General features: G+C 36.0%; 1 protein-coding gene across 13 annotated transcripts in view; it reads left to right on the top strand.

Annotated features, from left to right (window-relative positions):
* Window positions 1-20,548, top strand: part of LOC114325175 (protein daughterless) — a 551,617-nt gene that overhangs the window by 484,917 nt on the left and 46,152 nt on the right. For 8 of the 13 annotated variants that reach the window (XM_028273157.2, XM_028273153.2, XM_028273162.2 and 5 more), the window contains 2 exons: window positions 5,549-5,666; window positions 12,374-12,478. In XM_028273157.2, the coding sequence (XP_028128958.1) occupies window positions 5,549-5,666; window positions 12,374-12,478 (223 nt within the window). The remainder of the gene's footprint in view (window positions 1-5,548; window positions 5,667-12,373; window positions 12,479-20,548) is intronic. The other 5 variants (XM_028273154.2, XM_028273160.2, XM_028273156.2 and 2 more) reach the window with 2 other exon arrangements.

The raw sequence follows: 20,548 nt of genomic DNA, 5'->3' as shown, positions 1-20,548 counted from the left end.
TAGTATACCAATAATGTATACCCTAAAATTAAGCTACAGCTAGAGTAAAGTTTAAAAGTTGTGGGGCTGTAAAGTTGTGTTATAGAGGTAGCACCTTTTATCGGAACGACCACATCGAGCGTCATAGACGGGAGATGGTTCTTGATAACTGGTCCTCATAAGACAACTAACTCTCACTTATGGCTCCACGTGCCACACCCCGGGCAACTGCATTGGTCTGCAGGCTAAACTAAGTGAGGGTAGTCAGATATGGCGAAAACTCCACCGAGCGATTGCCGGTATAAGCAATCCCACACTTACTGACCAACGGCTTCGGGCGGATGAGTTGGTAAGTGGAAGGGCACTCTTTTGTCCTGGCGCTAAGAAATTGGCACCAAAGGCGAATGAATCAAGTAAATGATCAACGGCATAAGGATACAGAAGGCAAGGAGAAACCACTGTATTAAAGATCCAATTGGATATCTCTAGTACAATCATCATGGCTGTACAACGTACAATAAATTCTGGTACTGATCATGGACATCGGAAAACAAGATCCGGCAGGAGAGGTAATTCTCATGACAACAGGGCCTCTCAGGTCGTAACCCGGCGAAATCCCTGTTTTAAAGATGCAATAAATATTGGTACGTGGAACGTCAGAAGTATGTATGAACCTGGAAAAATGAACAATATTATACAAGAGATGCAAAGGTTAAATATCGATATTTTAGGTATCAGCGATACAAGGTGGTCGAGTTCAGGCAGCTTCGCGACAAACAACGGAATGATATATTTTTCAGGAAATAATGACCCACACCACAGATATGGAGTAGCAATTGTTGTATCAAAAAAAAATGATGCAGTCTGTTATTAACTTTACACCAGTGTCTGATAGAGTAATATTCCTTCAACTTCATACAAAAACTGTAAATCTTAATATAATACAGGTCTATGCTCCTACTGCAGAAAAATCAGATGAAGAGGTTGAGGAATTCTATGAACAAATTAACCATGTTCTAAAATCTATAAAGCCAAGAGACGTCACAATTATCCTTGGTGATTTTAATTCCAAAATTGGGGAAGGAAAAAGTGGCAAATATGTAGGAAATTATGGTCTCGGGTTAAGGAACGAGAGAGGAGACCGAATGTTACAGTTCTGCCAAGAAAACGATATGATTATTTCAAACACATTTTTTAAACTCCCCAAAAGAAGGCTTTATACGTGGACATCACCTCAACATAACGCACAGAAAATAGTTAGAAATCAAATAGACTTTGTGTTGATAAATGAAAGATACAAAAACGGCATAAAATCGGTTAAGGCGTACCCAGGCGCAGATGTTTCCTCGGACCACAATCCCTTGATAGCGCGTGTAAGCATTAAACTTAAGAAACCTTCACAAAGGGTAAAACCAGATTACATAGATACCAGCCGCTTACAGAACTCAAAAATCAAAGAAGAATTAAAGCAACAGATAAACGGTAACCTAAGAATGTTGTCTACAAAGGAACCAAACACGCACGTAGAAAACAAGTGGCAAGACTTAAAAGAAGCCCTAATAAAACCCGCTCAGAATATCCTTAGCAGAGGAAATACGACAAAAAGACAAGAATGGATGACAGAGGAAATTTTAAGTCTCATGGAGGAACGAAGACAGTTTAAGGGAAAATGCAAACAAAAATACAACGAGATACACAAGCAAATTAGAGATGAAATAAGGTCAGCGAAAGAAAACTTTTACAAAAGAAAATGTGAAGAAATTGAAGAACTGCAATTAAAACATGACACGTTTAACCTACATAAAAAGGTAAAAGAATTGGCAGGTATACAAAAAAGGAAGCATCCCAATGTGCTATACAACGCAAATGGACAAATAATAACTGACGTACAAGAAAAGCTTACAACCTGGAAGAATTATATAGAAGAACTCTTTGCCGATGAAAGAGAGGATCATGATATTGGTAACATACAAGGTGAGGAAGGACCAAAAATCTCTAAAGAAGAAATACTATATGCTATAAAAACAATGAAAAATGGCAAATCACCGGGTCCAGATGGACTTCCATCGGAACTTCTTAAGCTTGTGGAAGATGAAACAGTAAATGTTTTGGTTGACCTCTTTAACTGCATTTATAAAACAGGAGAAATACCTAAGGAATGGCTTCTGTCAACTTTTGTAACTATTCCAAAGAAAACAAACGCAAAACTGTGCACCGACCATCGCACAATAAGCTTAATGGGACACACAGTAAAAGTATTTCTTAAAGTGATACATACAAGAATTCACAAAAAACTAGACGCTGACATCAGTGATACTCAGTTCGGGTTTCGAAACGGGCTTGGAACAAGGGAAGCACTATTTGCACTTAATATCATGTGCCAAAGATGCCTGGATGTTAACCAGGATATATATATGTGCTTTATTGACTACAACAAGGCGTTCGATAAAGTTCGCCACGAACACCTGATGAGACTGTTGGTAGAGAAAAACTTGGATAAAAGGGACGTCAAAATTATCTTCAATATTTACTATAACCAGAAGGCGAATATTAGAGTAGAACGGGAAACAACCGAGGAACTCGAGATCAAAAAAGGCGTAAGGCAGGGATGCATACTTTCACCAACCTTGTTTAACTTATATTCAGAAGATATTATAAACAGAGCCCTTGCTGACCAAGATATAGGGGTTAAAATAAATGGCACTTTAATAAACAATTTGAGATACGCTGATGACACAGTATTAATAGCAGACACCCCGGAAGATCTCCAAACACTGATAAACAGAATAGTAGAGTGCAGCGAAAAGTTCGGTTTATCACTTAACATCAAAAAAACAAAAATAATGATGGTGTCGAAATCTCCACAAAATTTTTCTGACATAACCGTACATGATCAAAGAATTGAGCGTGTTAGAAAATATAATTACCTGGGAACTGTTATTAATGAAAACAACGACAACTCTGAAGAAATCAAGATCAGAATAGAAAAAGCTAGAGCTACTTTTACCAAAATGAAAACAGTTTTATGCGGAAGAGAGCTAAGTTTAAATCTTAAAATTCGCCTCATGAGATGTTACGTGCTGTCAGTTCTTTTCTATGGAATGGAAGCTTGGACACTGAAAAAGATCGATACAAGGAAAATAGAAGCATTCGAGATGTGGATGTACCGCAGGATACTGAGAATATCGTGGACAGAGAGAGTGACAAACATGGAAGTGTTGCGAAGGATGCAGAAAGAAAAAGAACTTGCGCTTACTATTAAAAAGCGCAAACTGCAATACTTGGGACATATAATGAGGGGACAAAAGTACCAGCTACTACAATTAATTATTCAGGGAAAAATAATAGGTAAAAGATCCATTGGCAGAAGAAAACATTCATGGTTAAAGAATTTAAGAGATTGGTACAAGTGCAGCAGCTGCCAATTATTTAGATCTACGGTATCAAAAATACGCATAGCCTTGATGATAGCCAAACTTCGGAACGAGGACGGCACCTGAAGAAGAAGAAGAGTAAAGTTTAAACACAAGAGGAACAAAGTCCAGCCCTAAAAATTGGTTTGAAATGGCAAATCCAATTTATGATATAAAAATGAACCGACACGCTACTCGAGATAAAACTCCTTATCTTCGCGTGCGGTTACAATAATAAAAGCAAGTTAAATGGTCAATCTACCCTGAGGGGGACGAAAGTAAAGGTTAATTAATTATAATATAAAAAAAATTACCAAATTTTCTCCGGATAGTTGACCATGTGTAGTAGTAGTTTTGTGTCAAAAAAAAATTTTTTTGGACACCTTATATAAATAAATATGTTAATGTGTATATTACTGGATAGAGAATTGAATAACCTTTCAAATGAGATATCACACGACCCCTATTCTCATTTAAAAAAATCATCGATTACACCATCACGCCCAGATGGATGACGTCACTAGTATGATGTACATGCCAAAACATCATAATTTAGAAATAAAATTGACCTGTTTCGAGATTTATTTCCAAATTGGCCCATTTATGAAAAAAAAAAAAAAAAAATTATTCCAACCTTTACGTGCTCACTGTATAGATTTGAGAGTGGCGCATTTTCATGAATCCCGTTACTATCGTGCATGTCTCATTTAGCGCATTATCAACTATTTGGTGTGGGCAGATCTGTACCAAAGGGGCACGCATATCCAGCAGTTAAAAAACACAGTGCCCATGCCATTGTTCTCAAGACGCCAGCACATGCAACCCATTTCCTCCACTTAACTTCCTGAGTAAGTACTTTCCCTTTAGTTTTTATGCAGTGTTGTCTGTAAAAACATGCGTCGCAAAAGGAGCAGACTTACATTTGCCCGTGAACACGTCAATTGAACAATAGACGATTGGGAAAAGTATTGGTTACGGTTGAATGTAGAATATTAATTTTAAGTAAAGACGGTCGAAGTAAGGCCCACAGAACGGCTTGAGAACCTTATGCTGCCTGCACTAAGTTGCTTTTGGTGGTGGCTCAGTAATGTTTTGGGCAGAGATTTGTTTTGAGGCACACAAGGATCTCGTCTTGATTGAGAGAGGCATATTAACAGAGAATGAGAATCTATAAAACCTTAATTCGACCAATAGCATGCTATGGCAGTGAAGCATGTGTCCTGAAAAATACATCCAAAACAAACTCAACACATGCGGAAGGAAAGTACAGTCCTGTGAGGTGTAAAGACCTGTGAGGTAAAACGGAATCTTCAGAATTCGATACAACAACGAGCTTTATCAATTTTATAAGGAAACACCCCTGTCAGACTTCATTAGAATACAAAGATTGCAATGGGTCGGACATGTGATAAGAATGGGTGGGGATAGGCTACCAAAAAGAGCACTGAACTCTAGAATGCAGGGAAAGAGACCGGTTGGAAAGCCAAGAAAGTGCTGGGAAGACACCGTAAGCAGCGACACACAAGCACTTTTAAGAGTCCGTATATGGAGAAGAGCAGCCACAAACAAACAAGGGTGGAGGCAAAAAACAAAGGAGGCCAAGGCTCAATTTGGGCTGTAGTACTGTAGAATAAGAAGAAGAAGATACAAAACGGAGATCCTACATCATGTGATGCCATATGCTGGGCTTGTTAGTAATGGTTTTCTTCGAATGCAAGATAATGCGAGATCACACACGGCAAGGATTATAATGTGGTATCTTGAAGATGTTGGTATTTCAAAAATGGACTGGCCTGCTCAAAGTCCAGACCTTAATCCTATTGAGCAAATATGGAGCCTTCCTAAAAGGCGTGTAAGACGTCGTATACTTGCTCCAACAACATGTAACGAGCTTCAAAAGGTTCTCATTAAGGGATGGACCTCTTTCCCCAAAAGGACATCCAAAACGTGATCAGTTCTATGCCAGATCGAATGATGAGTGGTATCCAGAATGGTGGTCGCAACACACATTATTAAAGCGAGTGATACTTATAATATGTATAATAGAATATGATTTTCAGAATTACCTTTTAAAGTTTTAACCAAAATAATTGTTTGGCCTATTTATGTATATTTAAGTCTACATATTATGTCTTACACTATCAATTTTCTTTTAGAAAAACGTAAAGAGCCACCAGACACGGATACAAAACCATCCAGTTCAGTAGAAAGCTTAGCACAACCAAATTCAACCAGTGGTCCTCCTGCAAAATCGACAAAAAGGTCGAGGAGATAGTAAGTTATCTTTTTTTTATTGCATTTCCATGTAATAACTTTTTTTATTTCATTAAAACAATGGCAACTTATGTTACATTAATGTTACTAAGATAAATGGCAAAGAAATTTATTGTATGATTTAATTTGTAATGTATTATTTCTCACCCATATTGAAGCTGTTGAAAGATCAACATTGACAGGTTTTATTAAGCATATATAACTTAGAAAAAAGACAGAAACTATAATTCATGAAAATAAAAACAGCATGTTTTTTGGTTAATATATCCATAGAAAGAAAACCTGCTTCTTGCAGAGAATTTCGTGTTGTTTTTTAGTTATTAACAATTTTACTTAACGTTGGTATGGTATGGTATGGTACATCGGGGAAGGGACCACTTGTAAGCCCTTCAGACACTTAGCTCTCCTACGGCGCGGCGGGTCCATTGTATCAGCCCTATCTTACAGACCAGGTCCATAAGAACCTGGACTTCGACGTCTCTGGGGCCCAGGCTGCACCAGGCTCCCATGTCTTTCAGAATCAGCAGGGTTTGCAAGTTTGAGCTCCTCCTGCCAATGCCGATGCCGAACGTCTAATCCTTCAGCAACCTTATGGCCTCACAGAAAGCCACAAGTCTCTTCAAAATCAACTCCCTCACCTGGCTCGGCTGCATATACGCCGATCCCAGGATCTGCCACTTCTGATAGGCTAATGCCGGGCACTTCCAGAGGACATGTGAGGAGGTTTTCTCTTCCTCATTACATAGACGGCACCGTGAGCCATCCACCAATCCAAGCAGATGAAGGTGCCGTCGGAGTCTACAGTGGTCGATGTAGAAGACGAAGTTGGGCTGGGAAATTTTTGGACGACCCACTATGTGGAGCCTAGCCTGTCTCAAACCTGCACCACTGGCCCTGGAGTCTTGGAATCTCCGCAGAAGGAGCTCCTGACATTACCCCGACAAGTACTGAAGGGCACCCCAATCACAGGTTCGTGTCCCACAGGTAGAGTGAATGAGCCCCTTCTTGCCAGTTCGTTGCCTTCCACACCTGTGTATCCCTGTACCCATACTAATCTAACCCATACGAACGTAACGTTAAACGCATAAGTATTTAAAATAAAATTATAACTTTTTACTAAATCATTAAAAGAGCTTTAAAATGGTATATTTTAAACGTAAAATCAAAATAATGAAGTTACAGTAATTTTACAGTGTAGTGTGAAAGAGGAAGTGTTGCACCCTGTGGCGGATCTAGAAATTTTTGGGGGGTTGGAACTTCCAATGAAACACCAACCAAAAGACATAAGAAAGATAAACCCAAACTACAGGGTGGCCGGATAATAGGGAGTTTTTGTGCACACAAATACGTAAACGTAACGCATCTTTTTGACATATACGCTTGCGCATTAAGGTACTAGTACACTTTACAGGACCAAAAATAATCATTTTTTTCAAGAATTTTTTTCTCGGAAACTTTATAACACATGAACATGAAACTTTTTACATATTAATCTTTAACTCTTAGAGAGTACAAAAAATATATCTTTTTTTATTTATGCACGTACACTAATATTGTAGAGGGCGCAAAAGTCGAGGCCTCGAAAAATGATGGCGGACAGTTAATCTCAGGATTGGGATATCCGAAACAAAAAAATCGTACGGCATTTGAAAAAGGAAGGTTTCTTACGTGACAATTTACCACAATTTAACTAAAAAATAAAAGATAAATATTTTTTATCTGTGAAAAACTGAACAAAAATGGGCGATTTTTTCACAAAAATTTTTCAAATTTCCGTAAAATCTTTCTTTTGAGGAACTCTTCACTAACGGTGGTAAATTGTCATGTAAGAAACCTTCCTTTTTCAAATGCCGTACGATTTTTTTTCTGTCAGAGATCCCAATCCTGAGATTAACTGTCCGCCATCGGAGCTACTTTTATTCAAGGCCTCGACTTTGGCGCCCTCTACAATATTAGTGTAAGTACACAAATAAAAAAAGATATATTTTTTTTATTCTTTACAAAATAGATATTAATATGTAAAAAGTTTTATGTTCATTTTTAATAGAGGTTCTGAGAAAAAAAATCTTGAAAAAATGCTTATTTTTGATCTTCTAAAGTGTACTAGTACCTTAATGGTTGAACTCCCGTATCTCGATACGTATTACCTAAAGTAACGCTCTGATACGTACGTGAGAACGCATCCCTATCGAGACGGAAGTCACCGAATGCATACGAGGATCTTGCCCGATTACCTACCAAATGAACATTTTATCAGAGTATCAGAGGATTGTCCGTGTATAAACATTCAAGGTTCATTTAGTTCATTTGAGTAAAATTATTCTGTGTTTGTAATTGGAAATTGGAACTTTATAATAGATTTAAAATTTGATTGTTTTTTAAGTTGTCTATTAATAAAGCAAAACAAACAAATCTTGTATTTAAGAAATACAGTGATCACCACAATAAATAGATAAACATAATACCTAATTTCAGTAAAATAGGCAGTAACAAAAACTCTCTAGTAACTAGCTGCTTTATTGGGTTAAATTCTGTCTGTGGTGTAAATTTCATGTGAGCTAATAGATTTTTTATGTTTCAACAATAATTTTCTTCAATTTTGGTTTTATAAGTAGTCTTGGAATGCGAGAAGCCTTATTATTTCGGTTCTCTTCTTCTTCTTTCTCATAATCGTTAGTGCCCTTCGGGGCGTCGGATGTCGGGTTCCGCCTTTTATCCATTTCTTCCAATCGCTTCTATTGGGGGCCAGGTTCTTCATATCCCTCATACTCATGTGTCTCCTTTCACCTATATCCTGGATCTGGTCCATCCATGTCTTCCTCGGCGTTCCCTTTTTTCTTTTGTTTCCCATTTTGGCTTCATGTACCTTCTTTGTAAGTCTTTCTTGCTCAAGAATATTTCGGTTCTCAAGAATATGTTAAGTTTGCGCCAGTATATGTGACTCGTATTAAAATAAAGGTTTCTGTTATATTTGATGTACTGTCACTTGTACAACGGTGGGAAATATTTTTTTAGACATCTAATATCACGGAGCCAAGACACTCTGGCACCTTCTGCCCGAGTATAACACTAGGCCAGAAGACCCCAGGGTAGTACCGAATTAAGTGAGGCCATAACCTAATTTTAATACTTACCACTTCCTCGTTCTTGAGAAAACAAAATTTAGAAGATTTCAGATCCCTAGTTAAATTTCATCTTCTGTCCTCCTGGCTTCCTCTTCTTCATCACCCCAGAGATCCGACAGTGCACCTCTCTCCATGCTCTCTCTCCTTTTATCATTACATTTACCAAGTTTCTTTTATCCAGCCTGAAATACACTCGCCTCTTGAAGTCTCCCCTCTCATTTGCCCACCTCTGGCAGTTGAAAAGATGGGCGGAAGCGTTCGGCATCCCACAAACAGCACAGTCCGCCGAGGCAGACTTATTTGTGTAGGTGCCAAAACTACCATGCTCGGCCAGAAACTGCATCAGGAAGTAGTCCAGTTTCCCGAATTTACATTCCCACCACGGTCCCAGATCGAGAATAAGCTCCGTTGCCTTTCCGCTATCACTCGCCCAATTCCTCTGTCTCTGCCACTCATCTATCATACCCTCTCTCTCTTCCTCATCTATATTTCAATGCATACTTCTCATACACATCGGCATAAGCTACAAGAGTGCATCCCTTCGGCATATGTAGCCTCAGCATTCCATCGTATAGGACATTCCACAGAGTGGGACCTCGTACCGAACCCTGTTCGGAACACCTTGCGACAACTTGATTCTTTTTCTTCATGTACCATGTCCTTTCAGAACGTTGGTTAGCATCGTAGCTATCTTAATTTTATTCACTACCACCCTAAATAGCATCGTTGTATCAACCCCATACCAATCTCACAAGTTCTTCAACCAAGGGGTTCTTTTTCGTCCGGACTGCGTTTGCCTGCTATTTTCCCTTGCATAATATTTTGTAGTAAGCTATATTTGGGACCTCTCATTACGTGTCCGAAATGCTCCAGCTTTCTCTTCTTGACGCTTTTTATAATCTCAGTAGTCTTGCTGAGAGTTTCTAATATTGTGGAGTTTCGAATCTTCTCCACCCAAAAAACTTTTAAAATTCTTCTATAGCACCACATTTCGAAAGCCTCAAGGCGATTCAGATCGATTTTATTCACAGTCCATGACTCGACACCATAAAGTAAGACCGAGAACACGTAGCAGCGAAGTAGGCGGATCCTCAGTGCCAATTTTAGGTCTGTTACATAATACCTTGGACATCCTTCTAACAGCGGCTCTGGCCTGCTCTATCCTAGATCTAATTTCGCCGGGAGTCTCTGCGTTACAATTTAATTGATATCCAAGGTAAACAATTTGATCAACTTGCTCAAGTTTGGTATTATTTACATATATCTTCTTCTTCAAATGAAAATCCACTAATGGATGTTGGCGATCACGTTTTCCATTAACTCTCTGTTTCTTGCAATGTGTATCAGAGATTGTATGTCGTTAATCCCTGTCCATTGCCTTATGTTTCGGAGCCAGGACATTTTCTTGCGTCCTATTCCTCTCCTGCCTTCAATTTTACCCTGGATTATAAGTTGAAGGAACTGGTATTTTTCGTTTCGCATGATGTGACCCATATACGCCGTTTTTCTTTTCTTGATGTTTTCGAAAAGCTGACGTTCTTGGTTGATTCTTTTAACGACATCCAAATTTGTGACTTTCGCCGTCCATGGTATCTTTAGGATACGGCGATAAAGCCACATTTCGAAGGCTTCTAATCTGTTTATATCCCTCGTTTTGAGTGTCCAGCCCTCTATGCCATATAGCAGCACCGACCACACGTAGCATTTAGTAAACCTTAGTCTCAGTGTAAGGTCGAACTCTGAGCAGGTCAGTACCTTCCTGAATTTTACGAAAGCTTGTCGAGCTTGCTCAATGCGACATTTTACTTCCCTGTCCGATGCCCAGTCTTCATAAAGCCACGTTCCTAGGTATTTGAATTTGCTCACTCTCTCAATGGACTTAGTATTCAGTGTTATGGTGGAGTTTTCAAATGCATCCAAGTTTCTGGAGATGATCATGAATTTGGTCTTTTTGGTATTAATCTCTAGTCCCATTCGCTTACTGTATTCTCCGATTATAGTGACAAGTTGTTGAAGATCTTCTATGTTGTCGCAAATTAAGACAGCGTCATCAGCATATCGTATGTTGTTGATCAATACTCCATTCACTTTGATTCCCATCTCTGCATCTTCCAAAGACTCTTGAAATATAGCTTCCGAATAAATGTTAAATAAAATAGGGGAAAGCACACATCCCTGCCGAACACCCCTTCTTATATGTATGGATTTGGATATAGAATTGTCTATTTTTAATTGTGCTGCCTGATACCAGTACAAGTTTTCAATGCATCTTATGTCTTTTTGGTCTATATCAAGCTTCTTGAGGATCTGCATTAACTTGTGATGTTGGACACGATCACACGCTTTCTCGTAGTCTAAAAAGCACAGGAATACGTCCTTCCTCTGATCGTAACAATTTTGGACCAACACCTGTGTTGCTACTATTGCTTCTCTTGTTCCCAAACCTTGCCTAAACCCAAACTGAGAATCACTCATGTCCCATTCACATTTTTTGTATAATCTTCGATGTAGTATTTTTAAGAATATTTTTAAAGTGTGACTCATCAGGCTAATGAGTATGTGATCTTCACATCTTTTTGCATTGACTTTTTTGGGTAGGGGAATAAATGTAGAGAGCAACCACTGCTGAGGATAGCAACCAGTTTCATAAATAAAATTAAATATTTTATGTAGTGCTGAAATTCCCCTTTCATCTAGTAGTTTGAGTATTTCTGAAGGGATTTCATCAGGTCCAGGTGCCTTATTGTTTTTTGAATATAATATTGCCTTTTCTATTTTCTATTTTCTATTTTCTATTTACATATATAGACGGTTTTATATTCAGTTGTTTACTTATTACGAGTATTTTGGTTTTCCGTATGTTCAGATCCAGACCTGCTTCCTTACATCTCTCAAAGACACTATCAAGTAATGTTTGCAGATCTTCTTGAGTAGAAGCTAGGAGTACTGTGTCGTCCGCATAACGCACATTATTATTGTTGACTCCACCGTTCACAATTATTCCTTCTTTATTTGTCAAAAAGTGCATTTCTGAAAATTCTTTCGGAGTAAACGTTGAAAAACAAGGACGACAAGAGGCATTCCTGCGGTATTCCTCTTTTAATATTAAGAGTATGTGATTCCAAACCGTCTACTAAAACTGATGTTAATTTGATACCAATACAAATTTGCAATTATACGAACGTCTCTGCCGTCCAAGCCAATGTCTTTTAGAACTTCGATTAATATTGCGTGCATAACACGATCAAATGCCTTTTGTAAGTCAATAAAACAACAGTATATGTCTAGAGATAAATCACATCTTTGAGCAAGTACATTCAACCCAAACACTGCCTCTCTCGTTAAAAACCCGTTACGGAAACCACACTGTGTCAATTAGGTATTCCTCGTATTTATTGTAGATAAACAACCTGATGCTGGTATCTTTTTCCCTTATGGACCTGTCAGTAAAGTATCTGTCAATCACGTTGACCAGGTACTCAATTACTATTGTTTAATGATATAAAAAAATGATTAATTTAATAATAATGTTGCCATTGTTTCTATTTGTTCTGTGTTCATATAATGTTCAAATCTGGAAAGTCTTGATAACTGTTTAAGTAATACCGACGAAGATGAAATTGACGACCCCGGCAGCAAGGCCATACGCGAGAAAGAGCGTAGACAGGCCAACAATGTTCGTGAGCGGTATGTAATGAACAATATTGTCTTTTTAAACTTTTTCTCTATTGTTCTACCTCCTTTTCCCGCCACTCAGCACTAATACATTTTACAAACATTACTTTTTTTCCTATTGACCTGGGTTCTTAGATGGACCAAGTGAAATCTATATACCAAGCCTCTTAAAACGACAAAACTTTTCCTTCAAGAAAGAACTTACCACACAGGCAAGCCAGACAACGACACAATTTCAAGAAAGACCTATCGGTCCTAAATACTGATCCGGAGGATACTTCAATACTTACGCCTTCAATAATCTAGGTTCATATGGTAAAAGTAACCAACGTGATGATTTTATAGGGTTCTAGTACAACAAACAATCAAACTAGAACAAGAGTACAACAGTCAAACTAGAAAAAGGAAGTTGCAGAATGTGAAACTGCTGTTTAATAGTTATAATGTAGTTTCAATCATAACAATGGATTGTAACAATCCCAATAGTTGAAACAAAGTGGCCCTTTGTCATTAAATTGAGGCTTTTGGAATCTGGATTAATTGTAGAATACTATTTTGGACAATGCTCTGAACAAACGAGTCTATATGAACATACTAAGCATTAAGACTAGACGCATCAATATTACTAATCAATAAACGATGGAAAATTGTCAGCAAAAAGTACCAAATTACCATCACCGTTTATTAAAACTATCAAATGACGTCATCAACTTGTATGACAATAAAATATAGGGCAAACATTTCTTGATTAAGGTGTAGAGATACGATGTATAAAAGATACAAGTGTCCTTTAAGATCTACTAAAAGATTATATCTGTCTGATTTTCAAGCAGCGTGATTGGCTTCTTAAAAATATCCACAAATATATAAATTAACAAGACAAGTAGCAACGAAACGCATGCACTTGTAAGAAGAGTAAAAAAATAATCACTGGGAACGTTTTTTACAAGAAACGGAACATGATTTCTATGGTGTGCAAAAGGAAATAAATATGGCGCCTTTTAAGAGGTCAAAGAACGGAAGGGCAAATTCGTCATAATTAGACTCAAAGATGTAATCCATCTTTTGTACAATACAGAGTTCCCTTAAATATCATAAAATTTATTGAAAACATCTACCAAAACAACAAAATGGAAGTCATAGTAGATGGGCAAGTTACAAAACCTACAGACATAGGTAGGATGAAATTGGATGAAATCATTTAAAGTGTCAACAAAGGAAGAGGATACAGAATTGGAAACAAAGAAGTAAAAATATGAGCCCAATATGAAGATTGTCTGCAAAGACTAGTCCACAGATTTAACATAAGAGCAAAGGAATGTAATATGATAATCTCATCTCAGAAAACTAAAACGAGAGTAATCAGCAAAGAACCAATTAGAAAATGATAACATTAGTATTAAACAAGTAATGGAAATAAAATACCTTGTAATTACACTGTTCGGCTATGGAAACCTGGACCAAGAAGTGAGAGATCAAGTTCAAAAAGAAAATAAACTGGCAGGATGAATTAATAACAGTATATGGTAAAACCGACAGATTAACACTGAGATGAAGAAAGAAGAATTTATAAAGCTAGTGTAAGACTAATAATGACATATGCATCAGAAACACAACACAAACAAAAATCAATGTCGAAGGACTACAGACGGAATCCACGGAATACAGTAAGGTATCTTTTTATGCGGATCATTTTTATGCGATTTTGAAGTTATGCGGTTGGTATTTCATTCAAAAATGTCTATTATTAACAATTAGTATAATTAATATTAACTATTTCCATCCAGCAGTCTGAGAGTTTGCAATTCGGGTATTCACCTTGTTACATGATGTACCATGCAGCTATTATATCAATCTGAATTTCGCATTGAAAGGTATTAGGTCTGGATCCCGCATATAAAAAAAAGTTGATTAATAGCAAGCTGAAAATTTGTTAATAGCTTAAGGGTGTCTAGTCGGACAAACTTTGATATATGGGAACACTGGAACAGCGGAAGTTTTAATTGTGGAACAGGTTAAAAATTTGGAACGGTCATACCACGAAAACGTCACATGTATTTTGTCCGACAGAACTTCCAATTTATTTGTTACCCTTTCATTAAACTCTAATGCAAAAATCAGACTGCTATTTATCACCAAATGGGCATTTAATGAGTGGAACACGTAGAGCATGTCAAATGACAGGAATTATGACAGGTGATAAATAGCAGTCTGATTTTTGTATGAGAGTTTAATGAAAGGGTAACAAATCAATTGGAAGTTCTGACCGTTGCAAATTTTTAACCTGTTTCACAATTAAAACTTCCGCTGTTTCAGTGTTCCCATATATCAAAGTTTGTCCGACTAGACACCCTTAAGCTATTAACAAATTTTCAGCTGGCTATTAATCAACTTTTTTTCATACGCGGGATCCAGACCTATATAACCTGTAATAATTGTTTTGAAATTAAATTTAAATGTTGCTGATTTTAAGTTGCAGTATAATAAACAGCACATTTTGATTTCTGGATTGAAACATTTAATTAAGTGTCGTAAAGTTTTATGTTCCATATAGAAGAGGTTTTTACAATCTCAATATCGTTAGTCTGCGTTTTTAATTTCTTCTTTAAGATTTTATTTGGCCCAATGAAGAAAAAAAAAACATCAAAGACACAATTTTTGGTGGACAAACGTCCACCATTTTATATGATTTTAGAAAATCTCGGAACGTATCCCTACTTTTTCAATGGAAGTAAAGTCTTTTTTTATGCGATTTTTTTATATGCGGTTTTCTGAAGAACGTATCCACTGCATAAAACGAGACCTTACTGTACTTATACAGGAAAAGAATATCAGAGAAGATTGCTGAGAATGGAATATTAGAAAACGATAACATCGATGAAAGCTGGCAAAAACTCAAAAATAACATAATCGACGCTGCAACAGAATCACTTGGAGAGAGAAAAGTAACGAATACTCACATATTAAAGAAGAAAACCCCGTGGTTTAGAGAGGAAGTTAAGATAAAATGTGAAGAAAAGAAAAAAGTCTTTTTACAATACAGAACGAAACGAATCATCTAGTGAGGCAAATAAGAAGGGAGCACTGGCAGAGTTTCTCAAAACAGATGGAACACGACTTCTACGGAACACAAAAAGAAGTATGGAGAATGATCAGAGGGCAAAGAAAGGAGAGGAACGAATTAATAAAAGCGAAACACATTCAAAAAAAAAACATGGGCAGACTACCTCCGATCTCTATTTGCTAAAGGCGACGATAATGAACCACCAACACCTGAAGTTACAACAAACGAAGAAATAAACATCGAGGAGGGAGAGGTAAAGGAAGCATTAAGAAAATTAAAAAATAGAAAATCTCCAGGAGAGGACATAATATCGAACGAACTCCTAAAGTACGGAGGACAAGATCTAACTAAACAACTATTAAAACTAATACAAAAAATAATAGAACAAAACAGAATACCACAAGAATGGAAATCAAACATCATAATACCTCTCTTCAAAAAAGGAGACAGATCAGACCCGGAGAATTACAGAGGAATTAACTTATTAAACGCAACATTAAAATTAACAACCAAAGTGACAACAAACAAATTGAATGAAATATTAGCAAAAGAACAACAAGGTTTTAGCTCGGGAAGGTCATGCACTGCCGCTATATTTATTTACAACGTATGCTGCACCAATTCAACATAATCGCCCGAAAATTTAACATGTTAATTTCCTCACAAAAGATAAAATGCATGGTTATAACAGCAGATCCAATAAGATGTAAATTGGAGCTGGAAGGTCAGATAATAGAACAAGTGATGGAGTTTAAATAGCTAGGCATCACACTATCTAGCTACGGAAGGCTCGAAACAGAAGTGGAAGATCAAGTGAATAGAGCAAATAGAGCCGCAGGTTGCCTGAATGATACAATATGGAGAAATAAAAATATGTATCGGAAAAGAAATGAAAGGCAGAATTTACAAAACAGTCATCAGACCAATAATGACATATGCAGCAGAAACACGACCCGACACAGAGAGGACAAATAGATTGCTCGAAACAGCGGAGATGAAAACCCTTCGAAAAATCGATGGTAAGACCCTATGGGACAGAGCTAGAAGTACAGATATACGACGGAGATGCAAGGTGTATAACATTTATAACTGGGTAAGAAACAGAATAATAGAATGGAATGACCACATAAGCCGAATGACAACAAATATAGTAGTCAGGACAGCGAGAGACGGTTCCCCAATAGGAAGACGATCAGTGGAAAGACCACGAAAACGATGGAATCACAACTTACTAGAGGCACATTGAAAAAACAGACAGAGCCATGTCTATACAAAAATAAGAAGAAGAAGAAGAAGAAGTATCAGAAACAAGACCCGACATAGCAACAATACAAAGACTACTGGAAACGGCAGAGACAACAGCACTGAGAAGAATTACAGGAAATACGCTCAGAGATCGAAAGAGGAGATGTAAGATACAATGCATAAACGAATGGATATTAAATAGAAAAAAGAATGGAATAGCCACATTGGGGAGGCCCGTATGGTCAAAATAGCAAGAGATTAATCACCAATCGACAGAAGAAATATCGGATGACCGCGCACATGATGTAGTGACGTTCTTCCATAGAGGTAGCAATCCGCCAGTGAACAAGCAGATTTGCTTATAAAGATGAAGAAGAAGAAGTGTAGAGATGTGATGTACCTACTAAAGATGTACTAAAAGGACTAAAGCAGCGTGATTGTTTTCTTACAAAATATTCGCAATTAAATATCACGACAAGTATACAATTACTCTAAACATACTCATTCCCCCCTAGCTTCCGCTGAAAACTTTTTACCTTGTACATTTCTTCCTTCCCAAATCTTCGTAATACCTCATTTCATTAATCTTTCCAAACGAGGCCCATATTCGGATTACTAATGTTACGGAATTGTTAAATTATTTCAACACAAAATACAAAATTCATTTCGATACATACAATTCTCGTAACATTCGTTTTTGGGATTTTGGCCAAGACGCATGTTGTAGAAAACACTGAATTACAAAAGTGATCATTGTTATTGCACTAAATGTTGTTTAATTTATTTATAGCAGTTTTCCTGATAAATTCTGTTCAGATCTATGTTGTCACGACTCTAAAATGTTACCTAAATGTTTGAATATTAGATGGCAGTAATATCTTTTTAATTCATTTTATTTTTATGTGTTTGGATTGATACAAATTGAACAAAAAAAAAAAAACAAAAGTGGTTTCTAATTACGAGCGCATTTTGACCTAATGCTTTCTGGGTATAGCTATTTTGGAAAGGGCTGTAATGGATATAGAAGTTTGGAAAATAATAGTTAAATTAACAATATGGCATCGAAATAAAAATTATAAAAGAGTCTTAAGTTTTATGCTTTCTCTCCATCCGTCCGATTAGTAACACACAAATACCAGTAGAATAGTAGCCACTTCAGCACACTTTGTCCTTCGATCCCTGTCGTCATATGTCACATATTATGTCACGTTTTATGTGAAATTTGACATAAAACGTGACGTAATATATGTAACATGCGATGTCAGGAGTCAAAAGTCAAAGTATGTTGAACTGACTACTATTCTACTAATGTACTAATACCAACTGATGATTCAGGTTTTAGTATTCGCGATTGAAACGGAATATAGAGGGCAGGTCGAATGCAGGAAAATGGCCGATATAAATGGTACAGTGTGTCTGCGTAACTTGGAACCATATGGGAAACTTTTTTAATGTCAATTTTACGAAAAAAAGTTATTCTTTATAAAGTGCTCTGCATAGTCCAAAACCTAAGACGCAATCATCGGATATCAAATTTTATCAACAGTATACGAGGTATGTCAAAAAATATGAATTTCGCTCAAGAGTAAAGTGCCTTTATATTTCACAATATATCAAAAATTGTTATTAAGAAAAGTTGTTTGTAATTAAAAATTATGTTATAATCTGCATTTACACTCTTCTAATTGAAATTTTTTTTTTAATTTTCCTCAAATGACGGACACCCAACATCAATTTTATTTATGATAGCTCCGTTATTATTAATTTTACGAAAAAAAATTATTCTTTATAAAACGTTCTGTATATTCTCACAACTAAGATAAAATTATAAGATATTAAATTTTGTCAATTTTATACGAGGTATGTCAAAAAATATAAATTTCGCTGTAAAGTACCTTTAATTTTCACAATATTAAAATTTGTTATAATAAAAAGTTGTTCAGAATTAAAAACTGTTTCAATATGCAACTGTATCCTTCTAGTTGAAACATTGTAAACATACTGTAAAAATATTGAGAACTATAAAGGTATTTTATTCTTGAGCGAAATTCATATTTTTTGACATACCTCGTATAAAATTGAAAAACATTGATATCTTATGATTGCATCTTAGTTTTTTGACTATTCAGACACTTTTATAAAGAATAACTTTTTCTCGCAAAATTAATAATAACGGAGTTATCTTAAATAAAAATGATTTTCAATTAGAAGAGTGTAAATGCATATTATAACATAATTTTTAATTACAAACAACTTTTCTTAATAACAATTTGTGATATTGTGAAATATAAAGGCACTTTACTCTTGAGCGAAATTCATATTTTTGGACATACCTCGTATATTATTGATAAAATTTGATATCTGATGATTGCATCTTAGGTTTTAGACTATGCAGAGCACTTTATGAAGACTAACTTTTTTTCGTAAAATTGATATTAAAAAAGTTTCCCATATGGTTCCAAGTTACGCAGACACGCTGTATAAACAAACTTTCAATTAAGGAACAAAACAATACCGATTCGATTTAAAATATTTTAATGTACTCATAATGCTGAAATTTACTAAAAGTTTCTTAATAGTGACCAAATTCCATTCAAATCAACAATTTTCTGGTTTATTTATACCACTTACAGTAGTTTTAATTTATTCCACCAGAGGTCAGATACTTTGTTTTTCATCGCGAATTAAAACTGATGTCAGGGATATCGGGTTTTAATATTTACTAGTAAACTATGTTAGTGGATTATAGATATTGTGAATTTTAAACCATGTTAGGTCAAGCTGTGGTATCCGAGAGATTAAGATGAACTTGAAATCAATTGAACTCTGTTCACACAGATTTGATTCCATTTTCAATAAAGTATGCAAGCCAATAAAAAGAGAAAGAAGAAGAATAATTTTAGTAACGCATGTATTCATCATCTATTCATGTATTCATTTTACGTATAAAACGCAAGCGAAACACACTTGCCGTCATACTTTCAACATGTAAACAAGTCAAATCCACAGCTCAGATGTTACCTGGGGCAGATTAGCTAAATATTTTAAACATCCATACTTAATGTAGCTTTTTAAATCAATGTTTCCTTGACGGACTTCTTTTACTGGGCTTTGACCCACATATTTTTGTTAAATACTATCTTGGTGGTTAGCATGTACATTGCACGTAAGCACTGATGATGACTGGTAAACCAGTCGAAAACTAGTTATGTGATTTTGATGTGGCCCTTTTGAGGGTTTTTAAATATACCTTTTATACAGGATTTTACTGTTTTTTTAAATGTATTGCGTTTTCAATTTGTATTTCTGTTTTAAGTGACCAATTCGTTAATGTTTGTTCGTGCACTTCCAAATATGTTCCAATTTGTTTGGTTAGCACTGGATAATTTAGGACATAAAACTAAAAATGTCACCCTGTTCTTAAAAATATTGTAATAATATACAATCTTTTTGCATCAATCGTGTAAGGCATTTTATTTGCAAACTTGTACAATAATAAAACAATTTGGTTTATTTAGAAACAATATTTAAATATATTCATAATGTACAATGAAAGTCATCGGAAAATTGCTATATATGTTTGTTTTGTGGTTTACTGTAGTTAAATATTTTTAGTACTGAGTTTTTTGTTGTGCTTGTGAATAAATTCCGGGAAACTTTTGTATATCAGTGTTATTTGATGAAATAATACTTTTTTGAAATTTGAAGAATATAAACACATTGAATATGGGCCTATCACACCTTCACCTCTATTTCAAAAAGCTGTCAATGGG

Source organism: Diabrotica virgifera, chromosome 9 (assembly GCF_917563875.1).
Source record: "Diabrotica virgifera virgifera chromosome 9, PGI_DIABVI_V3a".
NCBI lineage: Eukaryota > Metazoa > Arthropoda > Insecta > Coleoptera > Chrysomelidae > Diabrotica > Diabrotica virgifera.
This window is presented reverse-complemented; position numbering and strand designations above follow the sequence as displayed.